General features: G+C 41.4%; 2 protein-coding genes and 1 gene segment (V, D, J or C); all 3 read right to left on the bottom strand.

Moving 5' to 3' along the window:
- Positions 1 to 7,264: 7,264 nt before the first annotated feature.
- Positions 7,265 to 8,215, bottom strand: LOC115458250 (olfactory receptor 4S2-like). The gene has a single exon (XM_030188113.1). The coding sequence runs from the start codon at positions 8,210 to 8,212 to the stop codon at positions 7,265 to 7,267; it is 948 nt and encodes a 315-aa protein (XP_030043973.1). The 5' UTR covers positions 8,213 to 8,215.
- Positions 8,216 to 9,148: 933 nt separating this feature from the next.
- LOC115457298 (olfactory receptor 1509-like) lies at positions 9,149 to 22,350 on the bottom strand. Its single transcript, XM_030186721.1, has 3 exons — positions 22,290 to 22,350; positions 14,855 to 15,753; positions 9,149 to 9,196 (listed from the first exon to the last, which is right to left on the bottom strand). The coding sequence occupies exons 1-3, from the start codon at positions 22,348 to 22,350 to the stop codon at positions 9,149 to 9,151; spliced, it is 1,008 nt and encodes a 335-aa protein (XP_030042581.1).
- A 1-nt stretch (position 22,351) lies between these two features.
- LOC115457297 lies at positions 22,352 to 23,454 on the bottom strand. The segment is given in 2 exon segments: positions 22,352 to 22,680; positions 23,412 to 23,454. Coding segments are annotated over 2 exon segments (366 nt in total).
- Positions 23,455 to 26,405: the final 2,951 nt, after the last annotated feature.

Here is a 26,405-nt window from a genome sequence, read left to right as displayed (position 1 = left end):
CCTGCACCTGAATAGATATTGTTTCCCATTTTTACCCTGGAAGTGAAGTTTACTTACAAAGTGAGTAAACAGCAAAGTCAAATGTAATTAGAGACTGATACTTACAAAAGATTATTTGGAGTGATGATCATCTGAATGGAAAGTTTTTGCTATTTCCAGATACCAAACATATTCCTGAAAATGACCACAAAGTATGATTTTGAGGTAAACAAATTCAGAAATTCTGGAGAATAGGAAGTCTCTGCCTCACTAACTCTGCCAAGAGCTACATGTTGAAGACTTTCTCCAGTAGGCAGCAAAGTTATGAATTTAAAGCGTACTTGGGGCTCTTGGGATTCTCATAATCTTTGGAGGATCTTAAAAGAAGCAGGTGGTTGAACAACCTTTCACACTATTCACCAATACATCTGTGAAAAAAAAAAATAGTTTGGAACTTATGGATGCAGAGCATTTCCTCACTGATTTTTTTAAAAATTTTATTTTCAATGTTCAAATCATAATTGTGCGTTTTTAAGAATGTTTTTTAAGTTATACGAAGTTGAGAGACGTGCATTCTTTCCTATTCGATTTCCTCCCAAAGCCACATTAAAACGCTGTTTCCCTGGTTCCAACATTGTAGCTGAGGCAGCGTTATCATAGTTTCAAACGTGAGGAGCCGGACGGCCTCCTCGGAAGCCCAGAGAACTTTCTTGCTACTCGCAATCGAAATGGGCATATTGATGTACTGATCTGCATGATAAGAACACTAACTGAGGACTCTTTCACAGCTTAGAGGGATTGTTTTTCATAGCGTGTCAACACTAAAAAAACCAAAGTTTTTTTTTCTTTATCATTAATAGCTCATAATAATTAGTTATACTAGTTGAGGCTTTTTTCAATATTCAACCCTTTTTCTTCCTCTCTGTAGCTCAGCTCCCAAACCCCAGAAGTCATTCTAAAGGAACGCATCACGTTCAAACTTTGCACCCTAATCCATAAAATCATCCATGGTAACGCCCCAGCCTACATGTCAGACCTGATAGATCTACCACCCAGGAACGCAAAAAGATCCTCTCGCACATTCCTTAATCTTCATCCTCCCAAGTGCAAGGGTCAGAAATACAAATCAGTGCATGCATCTACCTTTTCCTATACGAGCACGCAGCTCTGGAACGTGTTGCCACGTAACCTGAAAATGGTCTATGAACTGACCAATTTCCGCAAACTATTGAAAACCTATCTCTTCGACAAGATATATCACAAAGATCAACATGTGTAACGGTATAATCTAACATGTGTAACTGTATAATCTTTCAAACTTCCAGACTATCTTATAACATCTTATAATGTCTTTCTGCTTTGACGCCTTCATGTATTTCTCCACCATGTAACACAAAACCCTCTGTAAACCAAATGTATATTCACTTCTATTTCCAGTATCCATGATGTATTGTAAGCCACATTGAGCCTGCAAAGAGGTGGGATAATGTGGGATACAAATGCCATAAATAAATTCCTTCTCAGTAGCCCAGGAGTCTGCCGCCCACATTCCTGCCATCTGGAGTGGTGCAGGCATATCATGGTTTCAATCATGAGGGGCAAAAGAGTTCTTTGAGTCTCCCAGGGAACCTCCCTGCCCCTCATCATTGAAATATTTTTGCTGCATCAGCTTTTGTAATTTGAGAGAACTCAGCTTTCTTCATTTGGACACAGTCTGGCTGATAGCGTTTTTTTAAACCTGTCGGTCACCACTGCTGGCCTAATGCGGGCATTGGCACTGAATATCCGTGGCTTATTTTTGTTGTCATGGCTACCAGACGTCATGCGGGTCTGCGCCGTTATTCAGTGATCAGCTGCATAAGGCAGTTATGTGGGCACAGCTGAATATCGGCCTGGACTTGTATAACTCTCCAAACCCTTTTTTAAGGACACCAAGCTTCTTCCTGACCACCCAAAGAGCCCCCTTTGCCCGCTCCCTCTTCCCCCAGCCTGCAACCAAAAGAATCCTCCTCCCCCACCCACCGGAATGGCCTTCCATCCCCTGAGGTTTTTATAGACCCCCCCCCCTTTGGCCTACCTGGGATCCCTGGTGGTCCAGTGGGGACGGGGGGGCCTATCATATCTTGGAGGAGAGTTCCTTTCTTGCTGGAGGAGGGGTATTGGGAGAAGGGCTTCCAAAGGAAGGTAGCTGAGTCACGTGAGCAGGTGGGAGTGAGATCAGAAGGGGGGAATCAGAAAGGCTGATGTATTTAAAGGTTATGTGGGTTCTGAATGATATTCAATGCTGCCCTAACTTGGCTGAATTAGCTATGCGGGTCCCGGCACTTAATATTGCCGGGCACCCATATAATCGCCAGCTTCTACCTAGTGTTGCCCCTTGTACCAACCTGTAACCTCTTCCCACATTCAACATGGGCAGTCAGAAACTATAGGAACAGCAAACATGAAGGACTTCTACATGGACAGTGCAAACAACTGAAGTAGAGGTTGACCAACAGATGATCCAACGCAGGAAGTGGTGCTTATAAAACACTTTATTTGCTGCTTGGACAGGGGGACTTGACATGGTCCATGTTTCAGCGTAAACAAATGCCTGCCTGAGGGGTCACAATGTTGTTCAAGATGAAAACAAGCAGCCCAAAAAGATACCGTGCAGAGGAAACAACTTTTTATAAGCACTTCTTCCTGCGTAGGATCATCCGTCGGTCATCAGAATTCGAGATGACACAGCCTGCAATATCTTTTGGTTAGTTTTGCTTTGTTATCAGATAAGGACCGGTTGTTGTGTTTGTATGTTAAAACATCAGGATAAGACTTTTTTTGAACTGTAAGGTTCGTATGTACCTGGATGTTTCTCCAGAGACCACTCATTGATCTAGCGGTAAGTGCTCATGCGCTACTCATGCGCTAATCAGGCTGAGAGTGTCAATGTGACCATGTTACCACCGGGAATGCCCGCCATGGTAGAAAATGCAAAATTATTTTTGCTACCAGGGGAAACAGTGCATGCCAACTTTGAAATTACCACTGGGCACCCGTGCTACCCTGGCGGCAGTGCCGATTTTGCACGTGTTACCCAAATGGATCCTCAGAAGCTTAGCCGAGATTGGGAGGCGGGGCTAGTGCTGGGCAAGACTTCTACAGTCTGTGCCCTGAAAATGGCAGATACAAATCAAGGTAAGGTATACACATATGAGTTTATCTTGTTGGGCAGACTGGATGGACCGTGCAGGTCTTTTTCTGCCGTCATCTACTATGTTACTATGTTAGCCCTACCACTGCTTAGTAAAAGGACACCCTAGTGCCTCCTAGAGAAGGTAACATAAAAACATAAGAGTAGCCATATTGGGTCGGACCAGTGGTCTATCTAGCCCATTATCCTGTTTTCCAAACTATGGCCAAGCCAGGTCACAGGTACCTGGCAGAAACCCAAATTGTGGCAATGCTCCATAGTACAAACCCCAGGACAAGCAGTTGCTTTCCCATGTCTGTCTCAATAGCAGACTATGGACTTTTCCTCCAGGAATTTGTCCAAACCTTTTTTAAACCGCTGTACTACATGCAATTGTGCTAAGAGTGACCACGTTCTACATGTGATAATACACGTGTTCACCCCTTAATTCTCCAGGATATGCTGAGCACACCCCCAACAAGTTGTGAGTTGATTTTGACTTAGCATGCACCGATTTTTGCTGTTAGGGTATGCTAAGTGAAAAAAACTCAATGCACGTTAGGAAAAGACCCTCATTGAATGGTATGGGATTTGCGTTACAAGACGTAGGAGGAGAGACTTGCTGACCTGAACGTGTATACCCTGGAAGAAAGGAGAAACCGGGGTGATATGATACAGGCGTTAAAATATTTGAAAGGTACTAATCCGCAAATGAACCTTTTCCGTAGATGGGAAGGCGGTAGAACTAGAGGACATGAAATGAGATTGAAGGGGGGCAGACTCAAGAAAAATGTCAGGAAGTATTTTTTCACGGAGAGAGTGGTGGATACTTGGAATGCCCTCCCACGGGAGGTGGTGGAGATGAAAACGGTAACGGAATTCAAAAATGCGTGGGATAAACTTAAAGGAATCCTGTTCAGAAGGAGTGGATTCTCAGAAGCTTAGCCGAGATTGGGTGGTGGAGGCGGGGTAGTGGTTGGGAGGCGGGGCTAGTGCTGGGCAGACTTCTACGGTCTGTGCCCTGAAAATGGCAGAAACAAATCAAAGAAGTCAAGTAGACACAAAAAGTAGCACATATGAGTTTATCTTGTTGGGCAGACGGGATGGACCGTGCAGGTCTTTTTCTGCCGTCATCTACTACGTTACTATTACTCCAGGGACTTGCATGTTGCTCTAATAGGACTGGCCATAACATCTGAGGCAGTCATAGAGGCTGGAATGTGCTGTTTATTTTATATATTTGGGGGTGGGAGGGGGGGGGTCAGTGACCACTGGGAGGGAGAAAGGGGAGTCATTCCTTTATTCCTCCAACAGTGATCTGGTCATTTAAGGCAGGTTTTGTGGCTTAGTCAATATTAAAACAGGTCTAGCTCAAAACATCTTAGTTTTAGTCCTGGTTTGGTTTTGTTCCATTATGGCAGAAAAATGCCCAAATCCCACCTTTACTATGCCCTGGACAGCCCCCCCCCCCCCCTCACGATTTGAAAGGAGTGGAGGAGTGGCCTAGTGGTTAGGGTGGTGGACTTTGGTCCTGAGGAACTGAGTTCGATTCCCACTTCAGGCACAGGCAGCTCCTTGTGACTCTGGGCAAGTCACTTAACCCTCCATTGCCCCATGTAAGCTGCATTGAGCCTGCCATGAGTGGGAAAGCGCAGGGTACAAATGTAACAAGAATAAAATAGATACTATTAGAGATACATGGAATGTTGCTACTATTGGAGATTCTACATGGAATGTTGCTATTCCACTACCAACATTCCACGTAGAAGGCTGCGTAGGCTTCTGTTTCTGTGAGTCTGACGTCCTGCACAGAAGCAGAAGCCTGCGTGGCCACATTGGTGATCTACAAGGGCCGACTTCTACATGGAATGTTGCTAGTGGAATAGCAACATTCCATGTAGAATCTCAAATAGTAGCAACAGTGGAGGAGTGGCCTAGTGGTTAGGGTGGTGGACTTTGGTCCTGGGGAACTGAGGAACTGAGTTTGAATCCCACTTCAGGCACAGGCAGCTCCTTGTGACTCTGGGCAAGTCACTTAACCCTCCATTGCCCACCGCATTGAGCCTGCCATGAGTGGGAAAGCGCGGGGTACAAATGTAACAAAAAAAAAAAGCACCACAGATGTTTTGTCAAGAAAAATGTCCCAATGTTGCTTTATGCCACTTTTTAAACATTTTTCTCTTTCAAAAAAGATCCCTAAAGTGTCTTAGGAACAAAATTGTTACTGAATAGCAAAAACGAATTTAAAAAGACACACAATGAATACAACTTTAAGGTGCATATATATTTATATATATATCAGGAATCTTGGATATTAGGGTGTAAGGGGGGGGGGGGGGGGTCATTTCTTTATTCCTCCATTTGTCTTCCAGTCATTTAGGGCACTTTTTTTGTGACGATAGTTATTAAAATAGGCGTAGCTCAAAACGTCTCCGTTTTAGTCCTGGATGTTTTGGGCTTGTTCCGTTATGGCAGAAAAACGTCCATTTGATGATAATGTTCTAATCCCGATCCCAACATGCCCTGATATGATCCCTTTGTGATTTTCCAAAATAGGTTTTGGGAAAATAGTGATTTGAACGTTTTGACAAGCAAAAACGTCTAAACGCTGCTTTACGTCACTTTTTAAACATTTTTCTCTTTCGAGAAGGGAGTGAGAGAGATCTTATTAGGAAGGGGACAAACATATGATGGTCCATTCGGAATGTGAACTGTGGTTCTTCTCACATTCAAACAAATCCTTTAAGGACATATCTGCATATGGTTACCACACACACACACACTACGAAGTTTAATATTTATAAGCATGATGTCTTGGGGAGCGGTAGATTAAAGGCTTGAAAGTTGATCGGGGAGAGGTGGGGGGCTAAGGTTGAGGGTTCACCTAGGATAACCAATATCTTTGCACTGGCCTTTCAAAAGATATACTGTATAGTGGGCGATATTCAGCTAGAAGTGCTTTGACTGCCCGACACCAGCGTTCAACCCAGATATCCAATTGCGGGACTCTTCCGGCAACCAGCATTGAATATCTATTTTTTTCAATGCCTGCTAGCACATGACCACTTAAGATGATATTCAGACTTAAACAGCCATGGCTTAGTAGACAACGGCTTGGTTTTTTTTAAGTGGTCTTGTTTGTCCACTAAGTCTGGCCACTTTAGTTCCAAATATTGGGACTTAGCAGGTCAAAACCGTGGAATGTCCCCAGAACACCCCCAACATCGCTCACTTTATTTTTGGTGCCAGCTGGTCTTTTAAGTGGCAATAACCAGTTAAGTGCAGTGGCGTAGCCACAGGTGGGCCTGGGTGGGCTAGGGCCCACCCAACAGTAGCACACGCTTAGTGATAGCTGGTGGGGATCCCCAGCTCCACCAGCTGAAGATCTCCCCCTGATGGTAATGAAAACGCTACTGTCCTTGATACTGGCACCTGCGCATGCTCAGTCTTCAGCGCATGCCTGCTGCAGACTGTCAAGGTGGAAAGAAGTGTTTTCTCGCCAGCGGAGATATTTGTTTTGGTGGTGGTGCGGGGGGGGGGGGGAGAACACTTGGTGCCCACCCACTTGTTGCCTAGGCCCACCCAAAATCTGTTGTCTGGCTACGCCCCTGGTTAAGTGCCACTGAAAATGACTGGTTATCCATTGAGAATTGAATTAACCAGTTGGCAGCCATTCCCGGCTGGTTAATTCGCTTTGAATATTGACCAGAAAAAGGACGAGATTCTGTAAATGGTGTCCAAATTTGGGTGAACAATTTTCGTCACTATATATAGAATGTGGAGGAAAGTATCTTAGAACAAAATTGTTACTGAATCTCAGAAAATAATTAATAAAGACACAAAATCAATGTAAGTTTAAGAAGCGTATATTTGCATATAACAGGATCCTTGGAATTTAGGGTGGTCATAATATGAGATATACCTTCCACTGTTAGTTGTGAACAAACACAATTTACTCAGCTTTACTAAATCAACAGAAATTCTATTAAAAAATACTTAAACATGTAAAAAAAAACCAATCAGAACATTATAGAGTACATTTAAGAACATACATCGGTCAGTGAGAACAGATGGTTTACATGATGGTGTCATTCTTTAAATGGTCAAAAAAAATCAATTTTTATAAATCCCTATTAAAGACACAAACCTACCTCCCAACTTCTTCATGGATTTTTTCATCACCTCATTTCTGAGAGTATAAATGAAGGGATTTAAAAAAGGGGTTATGATGGCATAAAAAATGGAGACCTGTTTGTCACCTGCAAATGTCACCGAGGGTCTCATGTAGATGAAGACACAGGGGCCAAAAAACACAGTAACCACCAAGAGGTGGGAGGCACAGGTGGAGAAGGCTTTCTTCCTTCCCTCAGCTGAATGAATTTTTAAAATGGTGGAGATGATGTATGCGTAAGATATCAACAAAACCAAGAAGCAACTAAGGGTTATGGTTCCGCTGTTGGCCATATCTACAATTTCACTAACAGAGGTACTAGAGCAAGCCAACACAGATAAGGGGTGGGCATCGCAAAAGAAATGATCTATCTCATTAGGACCACAGAAGGACAGCTGAATTGTTGGAAAGATTTGACCAGAGGCATGAATGAAACCACCTACCCACGTAGAGACCACTAGCAGGAGGCAGACTTGTCTGTTCATTATGGTTGTATAATGCAAAGGATTGCAGATGGCAACGTAACGGTCATAAGCCATCAGTATCAAATGAAAGCATTCTGTACCCCCAATGCAATGAAAGAAAAACATTTGAGTAATGCAGTCACTAAAAGAGATGGTTTTCCTTGGGAAAAGAAAGTGAACAAGGGATCTGGGCACTGTGACTGTTGAAAAGGTCAAATCTAAGAACGAGAGATGGCTGAGGAAGAAATACATGGGAGAGTGCAAGTGAGAGTCCGCATAGATGGTAGTCAAAATGAGAAGATTCCCTGCTATGGTGAGCAGGTAAATCATTAGAAACAGCGCAAAGCATATGATCTGTAAGTCTGGATTCCTAGAAAGTCCAAGAAGGATGAATTCTGTGACTCTGGTTTCATTTCTGACGGCCATTCCTTCTACTTCATCAACTGTAGGGAAACAGAAACACAAGAGGCAGTAGAAAAGATTTCATAAAAAGAGACAAGATGCTCAGAGAATATTAATATTCTTTTTAAAGACTTCCTGAGTTGCTGTGTCATTCTCTGTGTCTAGTCCTTTTCAAATCTAGGCTAGAAACTCATACTTGTCCTTTTTCCTTTTTGACCATTTCTGTATAAAACATTCTCTTAGCATCTCTTCTTTGCTATATATTATGTTTCTTTTGACTAGATTGTAAACTCTGTGGAGAAGGTACTGGCTGTCTCATATGTGTCTCTACAGTGTTGCATGCAACAGATAATATTTTAGAAATGATGAATTGGAAGAACTTAAGCTGCCAGACAAATGTGGTCTCTCATATTCTATCTTCTAGTTTATTCTGATTTAGGGGTTCTTCCAGGTTTTTGTTATGCTCAAGACACACTACAAGTAAGCCTTGGCCCCTGAATGCATTCTATTGTTTACAGCTGTTATTGTTATCGACATCCCAGTTATACGTCAATATGGATTTCAACCAAGTGATACATTAGGGTCTCTCTTAAAGTACTTTTTTTCTCATTTAAAATAACCCTTTCTCATGCAGGGAATGAAATGTGCTTCATCTCAATCTGGGTCTAAAAAAACAAAATAAGAGACTTTATAATTTGTATAATCAAGAAGGGATGCAACTGACAATACAATTCCAACCTATCGCCTTCCCGCTCTTCAGATTTAAACTTGATGGTCTACTCAGTGTTTGTTTGGTAATAATTGCTCTCTTTCAATAAATTAGTGAAAGAGCTGGAAAGAAACGATGAGGCTCAGCAAGTGAGGTAGGACAAGGAGACACAAGATGAACCAGACAGGAGATGAATATAAATTGAACCTTGCAGAAAAGCCTGTTGCTAGTTAGGGATCTTATCATATTCTTTATCCTGCAACTGAACAGATGTTCTCTAGCTGTTTCCCAGCTTTACCCTGTAAGTAAAGTATATTTGCACAATGTCAAGACTGAGAACTATAAGGTGGATGAACAATGAAGATAAACGTGAACAGAGATAGATACTTACACAGCATATCACTTGAAGAGATTATCACCCGAGTAGATGATTTTTGTCTTGTTCATTTCCAAATACCAAATATATTCCTGAACGTCACTAAAACTCATAATTTATAGACACAGTAAATTCTATAATTCTGGAGAACAGGTAGTCTCTGCTGTTGGTAGAAAGCTTTCTCCAGTAGTCAGAAAAGTGAGGTTCTTAAACTGTATTTGGGACTCTTGAGATTATAATCTTCGGAGGATCTCGAAAAAACTATAGGTTGAAGAACTTTTTCATTTTCACTGTTAACTAATACATCTGTGAAAAACAACAATACTTGGATCCAATGGAGAATCCCCCAAATTCTACATGGAGGGTCATTTTCAATAGAATGTCTGATTTGGGACATTCTATTGGGGGCAGACAGTGTTGCTGCGAGTCTGTAACTAGTTTCTTTCCCCTCTGCTCTCTTAAACTGTGACTCTACCTGTTTTAGTCTCCTATCGATTTAAGGCATTCCTTTCTGTTATCAGTATGATTTTAATGTAAACTGCCTTGTTTTTGATGTCATGGAAAGGTGATACATCAAGCATAATAAACAGAAAAATAGAGTAAAAGGTAGGAAAACAGGTGGCAGATTCTTGCTCACCTTAGAAGAGTGCGTTACAAATTCTGTTCTCCTGCTGTCACTTGTCCTATGCAAGATAGCAGTGGCAACAGAAGATGTGGGCACCAGTAGACTTCAGCAAGGGACCCTGTGTGGCAGTGTCCACTCAGAGACCCCAGTACGCTCCACTGGTTTCCAGTTTAACAGGAAGACCACACACCACACAGAAGAAGGGTGTAGGGTCTGTGAATGTTCCATGTCTTAAAAGCCAAGAAACAAAACAAAAAGCACCCAAGGGCCTTCACAAAAAGGGGGAATAAAGTCTTTAATCATATACGTTGCTGAAACAATACTTAAATGGACCCGACACGGTCCGTGTTTCGGCGCCCAGCGCCTGCGTCAGGGGTCGCGAGAAATAGCTGACAACATGCGACAGTGTTGTGGAAACAATACAATTGTAAGAAGCAATATACTGCATTTTTTTTACTCGAATGAGTCCGCGACTGAAGGACTGCGTTTGTTCAATCAGAATATCTTTTAATTTGTGTGAAGGGGATTTCAAGGCGTTGCAGTATATTGCTTCTTACAATTGTATTGTTTCTACAACATTGCCGCATGTTGTCAGCTATTTCTCGTGACCCCTGACGCAGCCGCTGGGCGCCGAAACACGGACCGTGTCGGGTCCATTTAAGTATTGTTTCATCAACGTATATGACTAAAGACTTTATTCCCCCTTTTCTTGAAGGCCCTTGGTACTTTTTGTTGTGTTTCTTGGCTTTTTTGTGCTTTGCTCCCTCTCTCTGTTATACCATGTCTTAAAAGCCCCATGATGACTGCCACTGCAGGAAACACATCACATTGGTGGCCCATAAAGAAGGGGAGCAGCCCTGTTTCTATGACCTCCTTTTGAGTCCTGTCCTGCAACTTGGGAACCATCGCTTAAAAAAAGCATGCTACTCAATCCTCCACCACTGCTGTATCAATTCCCTACCATCTTACCCATCTCCCTTCAGCCATGCAGCTTTGCTGGCTTCCCTGAGACCTGTGCACAGATTGAATCAGGCACAAAAGGATGCCTAAATCCAGTGATCAGTTATTTAACTCTTGATATACTGCTTTTCCTTGATACAATCCAATTGGGAACTTAAGCACCTTTAGCTAATTCAGAATGTGGCAGTGAAAATACTCTTTGGGGTGAAGAAGTTTGATCTTGTGACTCCCCTTTTGTGGGTGGAACATTGGTTCTGACCCAATATGGCTATTTTTATGTTCTTAAGAAATTGCATTCAATATCCGTTAATATGTGTGGTATATATATATTTATATATATCTAATGTGTCTTGGGGAGAGGTAGATTAAAGGCTTGAAAGTTGATCATGGGGGGCCTCAGGCTAAGCATTCACCTAGGATAGCCAATTGCTTTCCACTGGCCTTTCAATAGATATACAAAATTACCTTGACCTGCACTATCCCAACTGCAAAGGTCTCAAGTACAAATCTTCGTTTGATTCCAACTTCTCCTTCAAATGTAGTCAACTCTGGAATGCTCTACCCAGACCTATCCATTCTATCAAAGACTACCTACCCTTCAGAAAATCTCTGAAAACCCATCTATTCAAGGAAGCTTACCCAAACGCCTCGTCCTAACCCTATTATCCCATCTATTCATCACCTGATCCTGCAGCAACGGCTATAACTCATATCACACCTCCTCCAATTTTCCCTATACCTACCCCGACCTTTTCTCTGATTATCTCTATCCAGCCTAAAACTAGCTCTTAATAATATTACTATTATTAATAATAATATTACCTATCCACACACCTCCATTATTCTGCATCTCCATTACTCTGCTATGATATACCTGTTTTTCTCTACACTTTGCTTTGCAATCCTTTTATTACGTAAGCCATATTGAACCTGCTATGAGTGGGAAAGTGCAGGGTACAAATGTAACAAATAAATAAATAAATACCAGGTGATATTCAGGCAGTAGCAGACAGTGCTTTTGAGTGTCTGACACCGGCATTTAAAACGGATATCCAATTCCGGGCTGCTTCTGGTGACCAGCGTTGGATATCCATTTTCTTTCAATGCTGGCTAGCACATGACCACTTAAGTCGATATTCAGACTTAAGCGGCCATGGCTTAGGGGGGAAAAGATAGGCTTGCTTTGTATGCGGTTTTATTTGCCCACTAAGCCTGGTTGCTTAAGTTCCAAATATCAGGGCTTAACTGGCCATGCCCCCAGAATGACCCCAACATCGCTGGCTTTATTTTCGTTGCTAGTTGGTGATTTTCATTGGCGATTAACTGGTTAAGTGCTGCTGAAAATGACTGGTTATCCTCCAAGAAGTGAATTAACCAGTCAGCAGCCATTATTTTGAAGATCGACAGGATAGAGGACTAGATTCTGTAAATGGTGCCCAAATTTGGGTGCGGAAATAAATATGCGGAGTGCTATTTATTTATTTTATTTATTTGGTGCCTTTTTACCCCACATGTTCCCACATAAGCAGGCGCAATGCGGCTTACATGAAGTCAAGAGTATACAATTCAATATAGAGATGGCACAGAAACAGAATGTGACAGGAGGGGAAGGTACACGGGATGACATGGGCAAAGGACAGGGGTGAAGAGCCGACAAGTGGTAGAGGTTAAACAGTGGAGTAGCCAGGGGGATAAGCCTTGGCGAATAAGAAGGTCTTTAAGGACTTCTTGAACTGCTGATGGTCGATGAGTTCCTTAAGCTGTCGTGGCAGGACATTCCAGGATTGTGTGCTGATGTAGGGGAAGGGCGAAGCATAAAGAGTCTTGTCATATTAAGTTGGCCACCATTTATAGAATAGCTCATAGCATTGGGATATGCGCCCAACTTTTGGGCGTGAGGATTTACACCAACTCAAACATGGTATAAATCCTTGTGCATAAATTAGACATGGATCCCCTGAATTCTAAAATACTGCACATATCCTTACTGAACGATCTGACCCATCACACCAGTCCCATGGCCAAGAATAGCGCATAGCAATATACACGCTCAAATCCAAATTGTTGTGAACTAATGCCAATAATTATTTCTTAATCCCAATTAATTCCACTAATTCATTTGGGTACACGATTTTAGGCACCATATACTGTATCTCAAAAAATAATTTAAAAAGACACACACTCAATGTAAGTTTAAGGAGCATATATTGACAAATATCACGATTCTTGGAATTTAGAGTGGCCGTGATATGAAATTACCTCCCACTGTTAGTTAAGAACAAACACAATTCACTCAGCTTTATTCACGTCAACAGAAATTCTATTTAAAAAGCTTAAACAAGGGAAACACAATCAGAACTTTATAGAGTACATTCAAGAGCATACATCAGTCAGTGAGAACAGATGGTTTACATGACGGTGTCTTTGTTTAAATGGTCAAAAAAGCAGTTTGTATGTGTCCCTAGAAAAGACGCAAACCTACCTCCCAACTTCGTCATGCATTTTTTCATCACCTCATTTCTGAGAGTATAAATAAAGGGATTTAAAGAAGGGTTTATGATGGCATTAGAAATGGAGACCTGTTTGTCACCTGCAAATGTCACCGAGGGTCTCATGTAGATGAAGACACTAGGGCAAAAAACACAGTGACCACCAGGAGGTGGGAGAGACAGGTAGAAAGAAAAAATAAATTCTGTATTTGTTGAGGTGTAATACTTCCAAATAATAATTTAACAAGCATTTGATAACTTTAAGATACAAATAATGTTTGTGCTATTCTTTAAGTAGAGAGGTGTGGTAGCCGTGTTAGTCCACTCTTAAGATTATCAATAGAAATCAAACAAAATAAAACATGGAAAAGAAAATAAGATGATACCTTTTTTATTGGACATAACTTAATACATTTCTTGATTAGCTTTCGAAGGTTGCCCTTCTTCCTCAGATCAGAAATAAGCAAATGTGCTAGCTGACAGTGTATATAAGTGAAAACATTCAAGCATTACTATGACAGTAAAATAGATACCATTGGAGATTCTACATGGAATGTTGCTATTCCACTAGCAACATTCCATGTAGAAGGCTGCGCAGGCTTCTGTTTCTGTGAGTCTGACGTCCTGCACATACGTGCAGGACGTCAGACTCACAGAAGCAGAAGCCTGCGCGGCCACATTGGTAATCTACAAGGGCCAACTTCTACATGGAATGTTACTAGTGGAATAGCAACATTCCATGTAGAATCTATAGAAATCAAACAAAATAAAACATGGAAAAGAAAATAAGATGATACCTTTTTTATTGGACATAACTTAATACATTTCTTGATTAGCTTTCGAAGGTTGCCCTTCTTCCTCAGATCGGACGAAGAAGGGCAACCTTCGAAAGCTAATCAAGAAATATTTAGCATTTCTATAGCGCTACAAGGCGTACGCAGCGCTGCACAAACATAGAAGAAAGACAGTCCCTGCTCAAAGAGCTTACAATCTAATAGATTAAGTTATTAAGTTATGTCCAATAAAAAAGGTATCATCTTATTTTCTTTTCCATGTTTTATTTTGTTTGATTTCTATTGCTATTCTTTAAAAACAGCAAAATTAAAAAGTACAAAACATTTTATACTGCTTACCCCAGAAATAGTGGATTTTCCCCAAGTCCATTTAACGAATGGTCTATGGACTTTTCCTTTAGGAAGCAGTCCAAACCTTTTTTAAACTCTGCTAAGCTAACTGCCTTTACCACATTCTCTGGCAACGAATTCCAGAGTTTAATGACACGTTGAGTAGAAGGGTTATTTTCAAAAGCTAATCAAAAAATGTATTTAGTCCAAAAAAAGAGGTACCATCTTATTTTCTTTTCTATATTTTCCTTTATTTCTATCTATTACCTTTAAAAGTGGACTAACATGGCACCACTTTACTTAAAATTGACAGGAAATCAATTCCTATGCGTGTCCAGAAATAACACTTTCCTACCGCTCAGTTTCTTCATGGATTTTTTTACCTTCTCATTTCTGAGAGTATAAATGAAGGGGTTTAACCACGGGGTCATGACGTTATAAAAAATGGACAGCATTTTATCAGCTGCAAAGGTCACTGAGGGTCTCATGTAAGTGAAGACAGATGGTCCAAAGAACAGAGTGACCACCAGGAGATGGGAGGCACAGGTAGAGAAAGCTTTCCGCCTACCCGTAGTTGAGCGAATGTTTAAGACAGTTGTGATGATGTACACGTAAGATATAAACACACCTAGGAAGCAACCAAGGGTTAAAGTTCCACTGTTGACCAAATCTGCTGTCTTACTGGCAAAAGTGCTAGAGCAAGCCAACAAAGACAAGGGGTGGGCATCGCAAAAGTAATGATCTATCTCATTAGGACCACAGAAAGACAGCTGAAGTGTTGGAAATGCTTGTGCAAAGGCATGAACAAAACCACCTACCCATGTAGAGACCACCAAGAGCAGGCAGACTCGTCTGTTCATTATCGTGGTATAACGCAAAGGATTGCAGATGGCAACATAGCGGTCATAAGCCATCAGGGTCAGGTGGAAGCACTCTGCACCCCCAATGAAATGAAAGAAAAATAATTGAGCTATGCAGCCACCGAAAGAGATGGTTTTGCTCTGAAAGAAAAAGTTAACAAGGGCTTTGGGGACAGTGATTGTGGAAAAGGACAAATCTAAGACGGACAGGTTGCAGATGAAGAAGTACATGGCCGTGTGCAGCTGACAGTCTACATATATGGTTACCATAATGAGAAGATTCCCAGATATGGTGAGCAGATACATCGCAAGAAACAGCACAAAGAACACAATCTGTAAGTCTGGATTGCTGGTAAGTCCTAGTAGGATGAATTGTGTCACTCTGGTTTCATTCCTGACTGTCATTCCTTCCATTTTATCAACTATAAAGAAACAGAAGAGACAACATAAAATGAGACTGATACCTAGAGAACATTAATATTCTTGATAACGTCTTCCAAGTTTCTATGTCATGCTCTGTCTCCAGTCCTTTTCAAATCTAGACTAATTACTCATTTTCTCAAGGTAACGTTTTACATATTGTCCACTTCTGTTTAATGTATTCCCCTAGTATCTATTCATATATATTTTTCTCTTGGCTAGATTGTAAGCTCTATGGAGCAGGGAATGTATCTCATATGTTTCTGTACAGTGTTGAACATACCTGAGTAATGCTTTTAAAAACGATAAATAGTAGTAAGGATTCAAGCTGCCAGACAACTTTGATCTCTTATGTTCTGTTTTGTATTCTATTTTCTTTAAAGATTCTACACTGCTTTGTATGTTCATGACACACTCATTACTCCGCTAAAGTAACTCCTGCCCCCCTGAATGGATTCTGCTGCCCACATTTTCTTATTATTGCCAACGTCCCTCAGTCATACCTCAGTAGCCCTTCAGAGAGCAACATCCAAGTGTTGTATTGTGGTCTTTCTTAAGATGCTTTCATTGGCTTTAAATTGCCCTTGAAAACATAGTTTCATAAGTTGATAAAAAGGGTTCGATTAAATCCGTTACATAGCTCACTGTCAGAGCAAGTTCTAACACATGATCCTGAAGATTGTGAGTAAGGGTCTGCATGTCTACTCACCGTGTGGTACCCACTGGTCTCCACCCAAACTCAAGCAGAGTTCATCAGTCCTCTCATGATGTTATTTAATTATATGGAGATAGTCATCGGTGGAACGCTTTATCATCTCACCATACTTCCAAGGAAGAATTCCTTTCTTTCCGACGAGAATAAAATATGTTTCTTCTCATTCTGGGTTTTAACAAAAATAACTGGATTAATGATTTGTGAAAAGAAGAAATGATGCCACTGTCAATATAATTCCAATCTGACAATTGCCTTGGTCTACTCAAGTTTTGTTTTACAATGATTGCTCTTTTCTCATATAGTAAGGAACTAGTTGGAAAGAGACAATGAGGCACAAGAAGTGAGGTGGAAGAAGGAGAAACAAGGTGAACAAAACAGGAGATGAATATACACTGAAACTGGCAGAAAAGAGAGAGAGATACTTACAACATATTATTAGCAGAGGTCGTCATCCGAATGAATGATTTTTACCTTGCTCATTTCCAAACCCCAAACATAATCATGAAAAGTACCACAGAGTATAATGTATAGGAACAGTAAATTTGAGAATTCTCTGCCTCACTAGCTCCGCCAACAGCTACAGGATGAAGGCTTTCTCCACTAGGCAGCAAAGTGGTGAACTTAAACTGTATTTGTGGCTCTTGGGATTATGATCTTTGGAGGATTTCGGAAGAAACAGGTGGTTAGACAACTTTGCCATTTCTACTTTCGGCCAGTACATCTTTGAAAAAAAAAAAATTTGGAACCTATGGAGTCCATGTGGATAAATCTTGCAGGAAAAACGAGAGCAAGTCGTATTCTCACAGATTTTCTTTCTTGTCAAAATTCAGGACACATCTATGTTTTGCAAGAGAAAGAAATTGTTTACCGTAAGTTAGAAGACAAGAGATGTGCATTCTCTCTTAGTCAACATTCCCTAAAATTGAAACTGTCATATTAATGCATTGGCCTCCATGGTAAAAACATTAACTGAGGACTCCCACACACCATAGGGTCCTGTTTACTAAGCCGTGCTAGCGTTTTTAGTGTGTGCTAAATGCTAGAGACACCCGTAGGAATATATGGACGTGTTTAGTGCATGCTGTTTAGCATGTTCTAAAAATGTTAGCATGCCCTTAGCGCTGCTTAGTAAGCAAGGGCCTCAGAGAGACTGTTGCTCATAGCAGGGGCATACCCAGACCTCGCCGGGAGGGGGGTGGGACCAGAGCCCGAGGTGGGGGGCACTGTTTAGCTGTCTCCCCCCGCCACCGACCCCCCACCACCACTTTGGACCCACCCACCGCAGCAGCAGCAAAACCCCCCACCTGCTGCCACAGTAGCAGCAGCAAAAAACCCCCGCCCACCCGCCCGCCTCCATAGCAACCACCGCCAACACCAACCCTGCCGCCGCATCAGGTTCCTTGTTTGCTGGCAGGGGTCCCCAAACCCTGCCAGCCGAAGAGTCTTCTTCAGCGCCTCTGGACTGCGGCGCCTTCGTTGTGTGATTTGATCATCTGTTTCTGACGCCTTACGTCCTGCACCGTGCATGTAGCCCCTGCAGGATGTAAGGCATCAGAAACAGATGATCAAATCACACAATGAAGGCGCCGCAGTCCAGAGGCGCTGAAGAAGACTCTTCGGCTGGTGGGGTTTGAAGACCCCCGCCAGCAAACAAGGAACCTGTTGTGGCGGGGCAGGCGGCGACAGCGGCGGGGGAGGGTTGGCGGCGGAAGGGGGGTTCTAGAGGGTCATCAGGGGGGCCAGGGCCAAATCTATGGGGCCCAGCCCCCCCGTCCCCATGTAGCTACACCACTGGTTCATAGCATGTGAACATTATAAACCAAAGGGGTCCTTTTACTAAGGTGCGTCAAAAAGTGGCCTGCACTGGTGTAGATGCATGTATTGGACGTACACATGTCCATTTTTTAGCGCACCTGCAAAAAAGGCCTTTGGGGGGGGGGGGGGGGGTTGAAAATGGATGTGAGGCAAAATGAAAATTTGCACGCACCCATTTTGGATCTGAGACCTTACTGTCACCCATTGACTTAGTGGTAAGGTCTCACGCAGTAACTGGGCGGTAATTGTCAGCACACGTACAATGTGATTAGCACCCAGTTAGCGCCGTGCACCGGAAAATAAAAAATATTTTCCGGCACATGTAGCGGATGCACATCAAAAATGAAATTACCTCCCAGGCCACGAAGCCGGGCAGTACTTCAAAACTGACATGCGTAGGACACGTGTACGCACTTACATGGCTTACTGAAAGGACCCCAAAACTAGTTGTGACTCTTTACAAAATCAACAGAAAGGCATTTGAGCACCCACCCATTCCTACTTCTTTCTCTCCTTTGTGTGGCCCAACCCCCCCCCCCCCCAAAAAAAAAAAATGGAGAGGCCCCGTCTACATGTCAGACCTTAAAGACTTACCAGCCAGGAACACTAAAAGATCAGCACGCACATTCCTGAATCTCCACTACCCCAGCTGCAAAGGACTAAAATACAAATTAGCATATGCATCCAGCTTTTCTTACATAAACACGCAGCTATGGAATGTATTACCACTCGTCATGAAAACAATATGCGACCTAACTAACTTTCAGAGATCACTGAAGACCAGCCTGTTCCACAAGGCATACTACAATGATCCATCCTAATGACCAGACAACGAAACTCAAGCCTGAACTGGATAAAACCTAACTCTCTATACTCAACTACCAAGGTTTACTCTACCATGAATGAACTTTAACGCAATACCTCTTTATCCCTCATTCCGAATATGTACTCTTTTACTTGACTGCTTAATCTACTATGTCAATCATGATCTTTAAATGTAATACCACTTGTATCTCTCACTCCGGAAATGGCGATCGCCTTGACGGAACAATGTAAGCCACATTGAGCCTGCAAATGGGTGGGAAAATGTGGGATACAAATGCAACAAATAAATAAATAAAGAATTTGACATTGCATCTCAGTCCCAGCAAACGTTCCTTCTAAAGTGCACATCAATCTGTCATCCACATCCCTGCCATCTGAGGTGGTGCAACAATACCACAGTTTCAATCATGAGGGACAAACACATTTTTTTGAATTTCCCAGGTTGCACCCCTGCTCCTCACCTGTGAAACCACAATATTGATGTACCAGTTCCAACGTAGAGAATAGGCCTGTAGTACCAAGACAAAAGCTCAAGGAATTTAGATGCAGTCAATGATTGAGCTGTTGGGGGATGCTAAGTGGGTAGGTGGGGCTGGGTTATGCTATTTAAAATTGTTAAGGTGGGAGCGATACCTATATTTGCTTGCTACACTACTATCCTGTTTCATCACTATCATAGTACCCAACATCCTTATGTAATACTAAATGTATATTCTCTTATATATTTCCACCATTCATGATGTATTGTAAGCCACATTGAGCCTGCAAAGAGGTGGGATACAAATGCAATAAATAAATAAATAAATAAATAAAAGGACAGTGGGGCACTTTTGAACACAGCAGAGAAGTACCTTTTCATTACGGTTACCATTTGGCTCCAGAAAAAGAAGTATGACATCAAAACAACTATGATTTTCTAAATGCAAAAAAAACATTTATTTATCCAAAAGTATTTATTGAATCATACATAACTCTACAACTCAGTCGTCAATCACACATCAACCAGATCCACTCAATCTTCTCACTCACATAACTCATCTACATACTATAGCTTATATTACTCACATGCTTCTATTATAATTTACCAATGATTGACTCGAAACCTCACAATAGCTGCTATTAAGTGATTTCTAAATATCACAGATAATATACATTTTGCTCTTCTTAATGCACAACACATTAACAGAGTCCATGTATTGACAAAATTATATTGAAATCGTTCTTATATTCAGTCAATTCAATCTCTTAAAAAGAACATTATATGTTCTGTTGAAGCAGCTTGTGGGGCTAAGAGCTCATTAACTCGCATTAGTATCTTCATGGATTCTTAGATCCACTATGCATATTATCACCAGCGTTGAAAACCTTAAGTGACCTGGGTGATAATATGCATAGTGGATCTAAGAATCAACAATATATATTCTCTATATATGTTGTACAAATACCAGCAGTATATCCCAACTAACACCAGCATATTCAAATTACTTCCACTCAAGTCTATTTGTCAAAAACAGGTCCGTCTGTCAAACACAGGGTTGATCTTCTCAAGATAACATGTCCCCTGTAGTATGCATCACCTTGAAACCAGTGTTGGCAAAGAAAGTTTTGTACCAAAGAAAATCCTCTATTTATTAAATGTCATAGTAGGCTAGCTCGACAGCTCAGCGCGGCTTGAAGACAGCTTCCTTATGGCATCACCGGAAGGTCAGCATCTGATTTCACTTTAGCTCCTCGATGCGAGACCACATTTTGTGTCGCCCTTCATCAGGAGGAGCAACTCTGAAAACCTTCGGGAACAAATATCCACAGGAGGAACCTCTGCCGGCTGTCTCCGATAGTGAAAATGGCTTTTATTAAGCCATGGTATACTCTGCATGCCAAAATGAGACTACCACCAGGCCAGCATGCCCTCCTGGTGGTAATTTCAGATTTGGCACACACCCATAATGTCTGGATGAATTATTTATTTTCTCCTATGCGCGCTATACTGTTATGGATTTACAGCCTGCTTCACTGACACAGACTACTCAGTAATTACTGTGGATTCTTTTGCATTCGTATTAGGTAAATGAGACCTTTATTAGAGGTGCTAAAATCTCCAATGATTAAGATATATACAATGATTAAGATATATACAATGATTAAGACATATACAATGATTAGCTATATACACATAATGATTAGCTATATAACAAATAAGAAACAATACCTATCTATAAACAATCATTACATCACTGGTCTCTACATCTAAGCAATGCTAAGAGTTCCTAGACCAGGAAAAGAAGCAATAATACACTATATACAATCAGCACTGGTCCTTACATCATCCAGGCTCTAATCATCAGCTGGGGGGGCCCTGTTCACAGCGAAAGCCAGGAATTTCTTTGACCAGGAAACATGGTTCTCTGCGCAGTTTGTACGTTACTCACAGATGAGCTCCCAATTTCACTGAAAGAAACTCCCCTTTTTTATAAGGCATAGAACTCATGTTCAGAGCTAAGGAAAATTACAAGAATGTACATGAGGATACAGTCATATGCTTCTGGCCCAAGTAAACAAACCACTGGCCAGGTGGCTGATCTCCTGAATTCCAAGCATATCCTGTTTCCTTCCTGCACAAAATGAATTGATCAGAGACATGCCTTATCTTCCACATTCCAACTTGGTTTTGTATTTACAATGAAAGTTACTTTCAGTCAAAGCCAGAAGATTTCAGAGTGTATTATCGGACAAAGCACGGTTAAAAAAGCAATCCTTTTACACGTGCCGGTTCTGGTGGTAATCGGCACTTGGCGCATGCAAACTGATCACCGTACGTGTAGTGATTGGGTCTTTAGTGCTAGATCAAAATGGGTGGCATTAAGGGCTCAGGCCAGTTTTGGGCGCGTGCTGGTTTCATTTTTACCGCAGGCCCTTTTCCCGTCAAATTTTTAAAAAACGTCATTTTTTTTTTGTAGATGTGGTAAAAACAGGCTCAGCGAGCATCCAATACACACACCTATGCTACCGCAGACCACTTTTTGCTGCAGCTTAGTAAAAGGACCACTATATTAGGTAATTATTCAAAGTAGTACCATAGTTATAATCTGCAAAACATATTCTTTCAAGTGGTAACAGAGCCTGCTTCCCTTACAGAAGTCACCTCATAAACGTATTGCTCTGGAGGGGTTATTTCTCTCTAACCCTGCAGTGTGTTCAAGGGCATAACTTTCTGAATTTGGCTCAGCTTCTTGTATGGGGTCATATCAGGTGTGTCTCAGTGTGGGCCTCAGAGCACAGTAATACACAGCAGAATCCTGAATAGAAGCAGCTGAAATCCACAAGGGAACAGTTTTATTCTCGAGATATAAAGTTGTAGAAAATCGATCTTCAAAGTACTTAATCTTCTCAGACATGAAGCTGTAAACACTGAGAATGGGCTCTGGAGGCTGGTTTGGATACTGTCTGTACCAAAAAAGATAGGGGCTACTATCAGTTGTACTAAAATTACAATTCAATTTTGTGCTCTCTCCTTCTGTAACATCCAGTGTGGCAGGAGTTTGAAATACTCTATCATCTTGGGCAACACAAGTTCCTAAAAATATAAAGATGGTAGATTACATTAGGTTTAAGATAATAATTGTAAATCCATTTCAAAATGTTTTATTACAGACAAATGTACCAAGCATTTTTTTCCCTGTACACCCAAAATGTGAAAAATCTTTTGGTATATCAGCCCTTACAGAGTTCATATGAAAAGAGATATCAGTATAAGTTTTATAAGTACATAAGTATCACCATACTGGGAGAGACCAAAGGTCCATGAAGCCCAGCATCCTGTTTCCAACAGTGGCCAATCCAGGTCACAAATACCTGGCAAGATCCCAAAAAAGTACAAAACATTTTATGCTGCTTATCCCAGAAATAAGCAGTGGATTTTCCCCATGTCCATTTTAATAATGGTCTATGGACTTTTCCTTTAGGAAGCCGTCCAAACCTTTTTAAAACCCCGCTAAGCTGACTGCCTTTACTACAGTCTCTGGTAACGAATTCCAGAGTTTAATTACACGTTGAGTGAAGGCAAATTTTCTCCAATTCATTTTAAATTTACTGCTTTGTAGCTTCATTGAATACCATGGACAAAAGAAACAATGAGGTATTGATAAACCAGTAGATTTTTTTTGTTACATCTGTCTAGTATGCTATCAAATCTGTAATTCAGCATAGATTGTTCATAAACAGTACTGACATTCGATATGGCAATAATTCTGTGCAGTATTTCAAAAATATATATTTCAATTTCAAATCATTGCATTTTCAACTTACCCAACAGTAACCAAAAGATACGGAAAAAGAATACCATGATGTCTCTTCTCAACTGATCTCCCTCATTTGTTTTTCAGAAAGTCGGACTGTGACCTGCTAAGAGAAAAAACCTTCTCTTTTGCACAAGTAGGATGTGGTGTGTCTATCATGGTTAACTTTCCCGTCACATCATGTAGCTCTCAACTACTGCAAGGTGAGATGAAACTTCCTGTTGCAGATGAGAAGGGTAGGAGCGCCCTTTAGAGAACAGTTTGATAAAAACACAAAATAATGCATTTATGACAAAGCTGTGGTTTAAGTTAGTATCTATTTCAGCCTCTATGCCTCCTCTTTCACAGCTCCCCCCCCCCCCCCTAAATCTGGAAAATCTACAAGATCTAAGCACTATTTAATAGGTGATAACATTGGTATAAAAATAAGCACTCTTGAAATTCTTGCCAAACTGCTCATGTTGCCTGGTCTCTGTCTACCAGAGTGGAATAAGATGATTTCGGGTGCTGGGAGAAAACAGAATAGCTGTTTAAAAGAAGGCACCACTTGCAAGCCTCAGAGGAACTATAGCCCCGTCTTTGGCTGTTTTCAAGTCCAAACTCAAAGCACACCTCTTTACCACTGCTTTTGACTCCTAACCACTACTCACTTGCCCTGTCCTTTAACCTCACCTATTTATTCCCTTACCCTTAATTGTTCTGTCTGTTTACCTGTCTTATCTAGATTGTAAGCTCTTTGAGCAGGGACTGTCTTTTCGTGTATGGTGTACAGCGCTGCGTATGCCTTGTAGCACTATAGAAGTGATAAGTACTAGTAGTAGTAATGTAGAAGCCTGCCCTTGCAGATCAGCAACGCGGCCGCGCAGGCTTCTGTTTCTGTGAGTCTGACGTCCTGCAAGTGCAGGACGTCAGACTCACATGAACAGAAGACTGCTCGGCCGCGTTGCTGATCTGCAAGGGCAGGCTTCTAGATGGAATGTTGCTAGAGGAGGAGTAGCCTAGTGGTTAGTGCAGTGGAACATGGAATGTTGTTACTATTTGAGATTCTGGAATGTTGCTACTAGTGCTACTATTTGAGATTCTACATGGAATGTTGCTGCTAGTTGACATTCTGTTGCTACTATTTGAGATTCTGGAATGTTGCTACTAGTGCTACTATTTGAGATTCTACATGGAATGTTGCTACTATTGGAGATTCTGTTGTTGCTTTTTGAGATTCTGGAATGTTGCTATTACTTGAGATTCTACATGGAATGTTGCTATTCCACTAGCAACATTCCATTTTTAGATTGTGAGCTCTTTGAGCAGGGACTGTCTTCTCGTGTATGGTGTACAGCGCTGCGTATGCCTTGTAGCACTATAGAAGTGATAAGTAGTAGTAGTAGTAGTAACTATAGGGGGGAGATTTAAAACCGGAGAGTGGAGGAAAGCCAGTTTGAAAGGGATGGGGATTGGAGATAGGATGGTGGAGGACGATAGACTATCTGCCACATTATCCAATGATAGTATTGGCTGAAGTTTTGTAGAGAGAGTAGCTGTGGCTTGAAAAATAGTGACAATCTCTGTCCTAGAGGAAGCCAACACTGACAATGGGTGAATAACAAACACACAAAAAAATGGTTTATCTCAATTGGACTTTGGCGCTGATGCTTAGACTTAGCGAACTGGGGATTGTTGATACAGTACTAAATTGGTTTGGTGAATTTCTTAAAAAAACATAATTATAGAGTAAAGAAATTAGAGTTGTTTCATTCCCTTTGTGGCCTGGCTGTCGGGTTCCCCAGGGTTCACTGCTCTCCCCATGTTTGTTCAGTATATAGTTAAGTTCGCTTGGTAAGATGCTGACCAGATTGGGAATTTATATTTTGACTTATGCCGATGGTATATTTTTGCTGTGCCCTGAACAATGTTCCTATGAGAATACATTTCAAAGTTTAAGAGAACATGCCTTTGATTGATACTTGCACTCTTGAAATTCTTTTTAAGGTGAAAAAAAATCTAAGACAAAGATTATTTGGTTTGGAGACTATGAATAAACACCTGTTAGAGATTAACATTAGCAACAGGTGAAACATTGAAAAAGAAATGAGAGTCTTAGGTGTTCTTCTAGACTCTAAATTGACCTTAGAACCAGAAATCAATAATTTGGTGAAAAAAACAATGTTCTTGAGGCTACGTCAAGGACAATCAGATCTTCACTCAGTAAATATATTTTTTTAGAATTATCACTGAATCTATACTTCTTCCACAGTTACATAGCGACATGGCAGCAAATGGACCATACAGTCTTCTCATCCTCAGTAACCACTAACTCCTCCTTTTCCAAAGAGATTCCGCATGCCTGTCCCGTGCTTTCTTACATTCACTGTGTGGGTGCAAAACAGATACACTCTGTTTTAGGGTGTTATTGGGGTACCCGGCACTTATAATGAAAAGGGGGTCCCGACCAGGCTAGTATTGATGAGGGAAGTGTCGGAAGTAAATGTATTTCCCTTTAACCTTAGATCCAAGCCCACTGTGCCAAAATAATAAAAGAAACTAACTCCACACCCAAATATTGCAAAAATAGGGTCTTATTTATTCAAAGTAGCAGAAAAAATGACTATCCTATTACAGAGACAGCTTGGAGTAAAGCTTTTTACATCCCTAGCTAGACTCTAAAGTGTACAGATTCACTCTAACCCCAGGGCACTATGCGGGGATGCTCGGGATACATACGACCTGATACAGTCGATGTCAGCGTATTCTTCAGATGTCAGTCTGGTCCAACGAAGATCTAGCCCCTCAGATAGGATGTTGGCACAAGGCAGCTAACCCTGGCAAGAGCTGCCTTTGTATGGAGAAATTGGGAGCCTTATCTCTGTTACTGACGTAAGAACATACACAAGTAGATCCAAGTCTATCAGTTCTGATAACAGCTTGCTGTATTGACGTCCATTCTGATAACAACCTGCGTCAATACTGATAACAGCTTGATTGTCCTGGAACATCGTGACCTTATCAG

This window comes from Microcaecilia unicolor, chromosome 14 (assembly GCF_901765095.1).
Source record: "Microcaecilia unicolor chromosome 14, aMicUni1.1, whole genome shotgun sequence".
NCBI classification, from domain to species: domain Eukaryota; kingdom Metazoa; phylum Chordata; class Amphibia; order Gymnophiona; family Siphonopidae; genus Microcaecilia; species Microcaecilia unicolor.
Note: the sequence above shows the minus strand (reverse complement) of the source record. Positions and strands in the feature narration are given on the sequence as shown.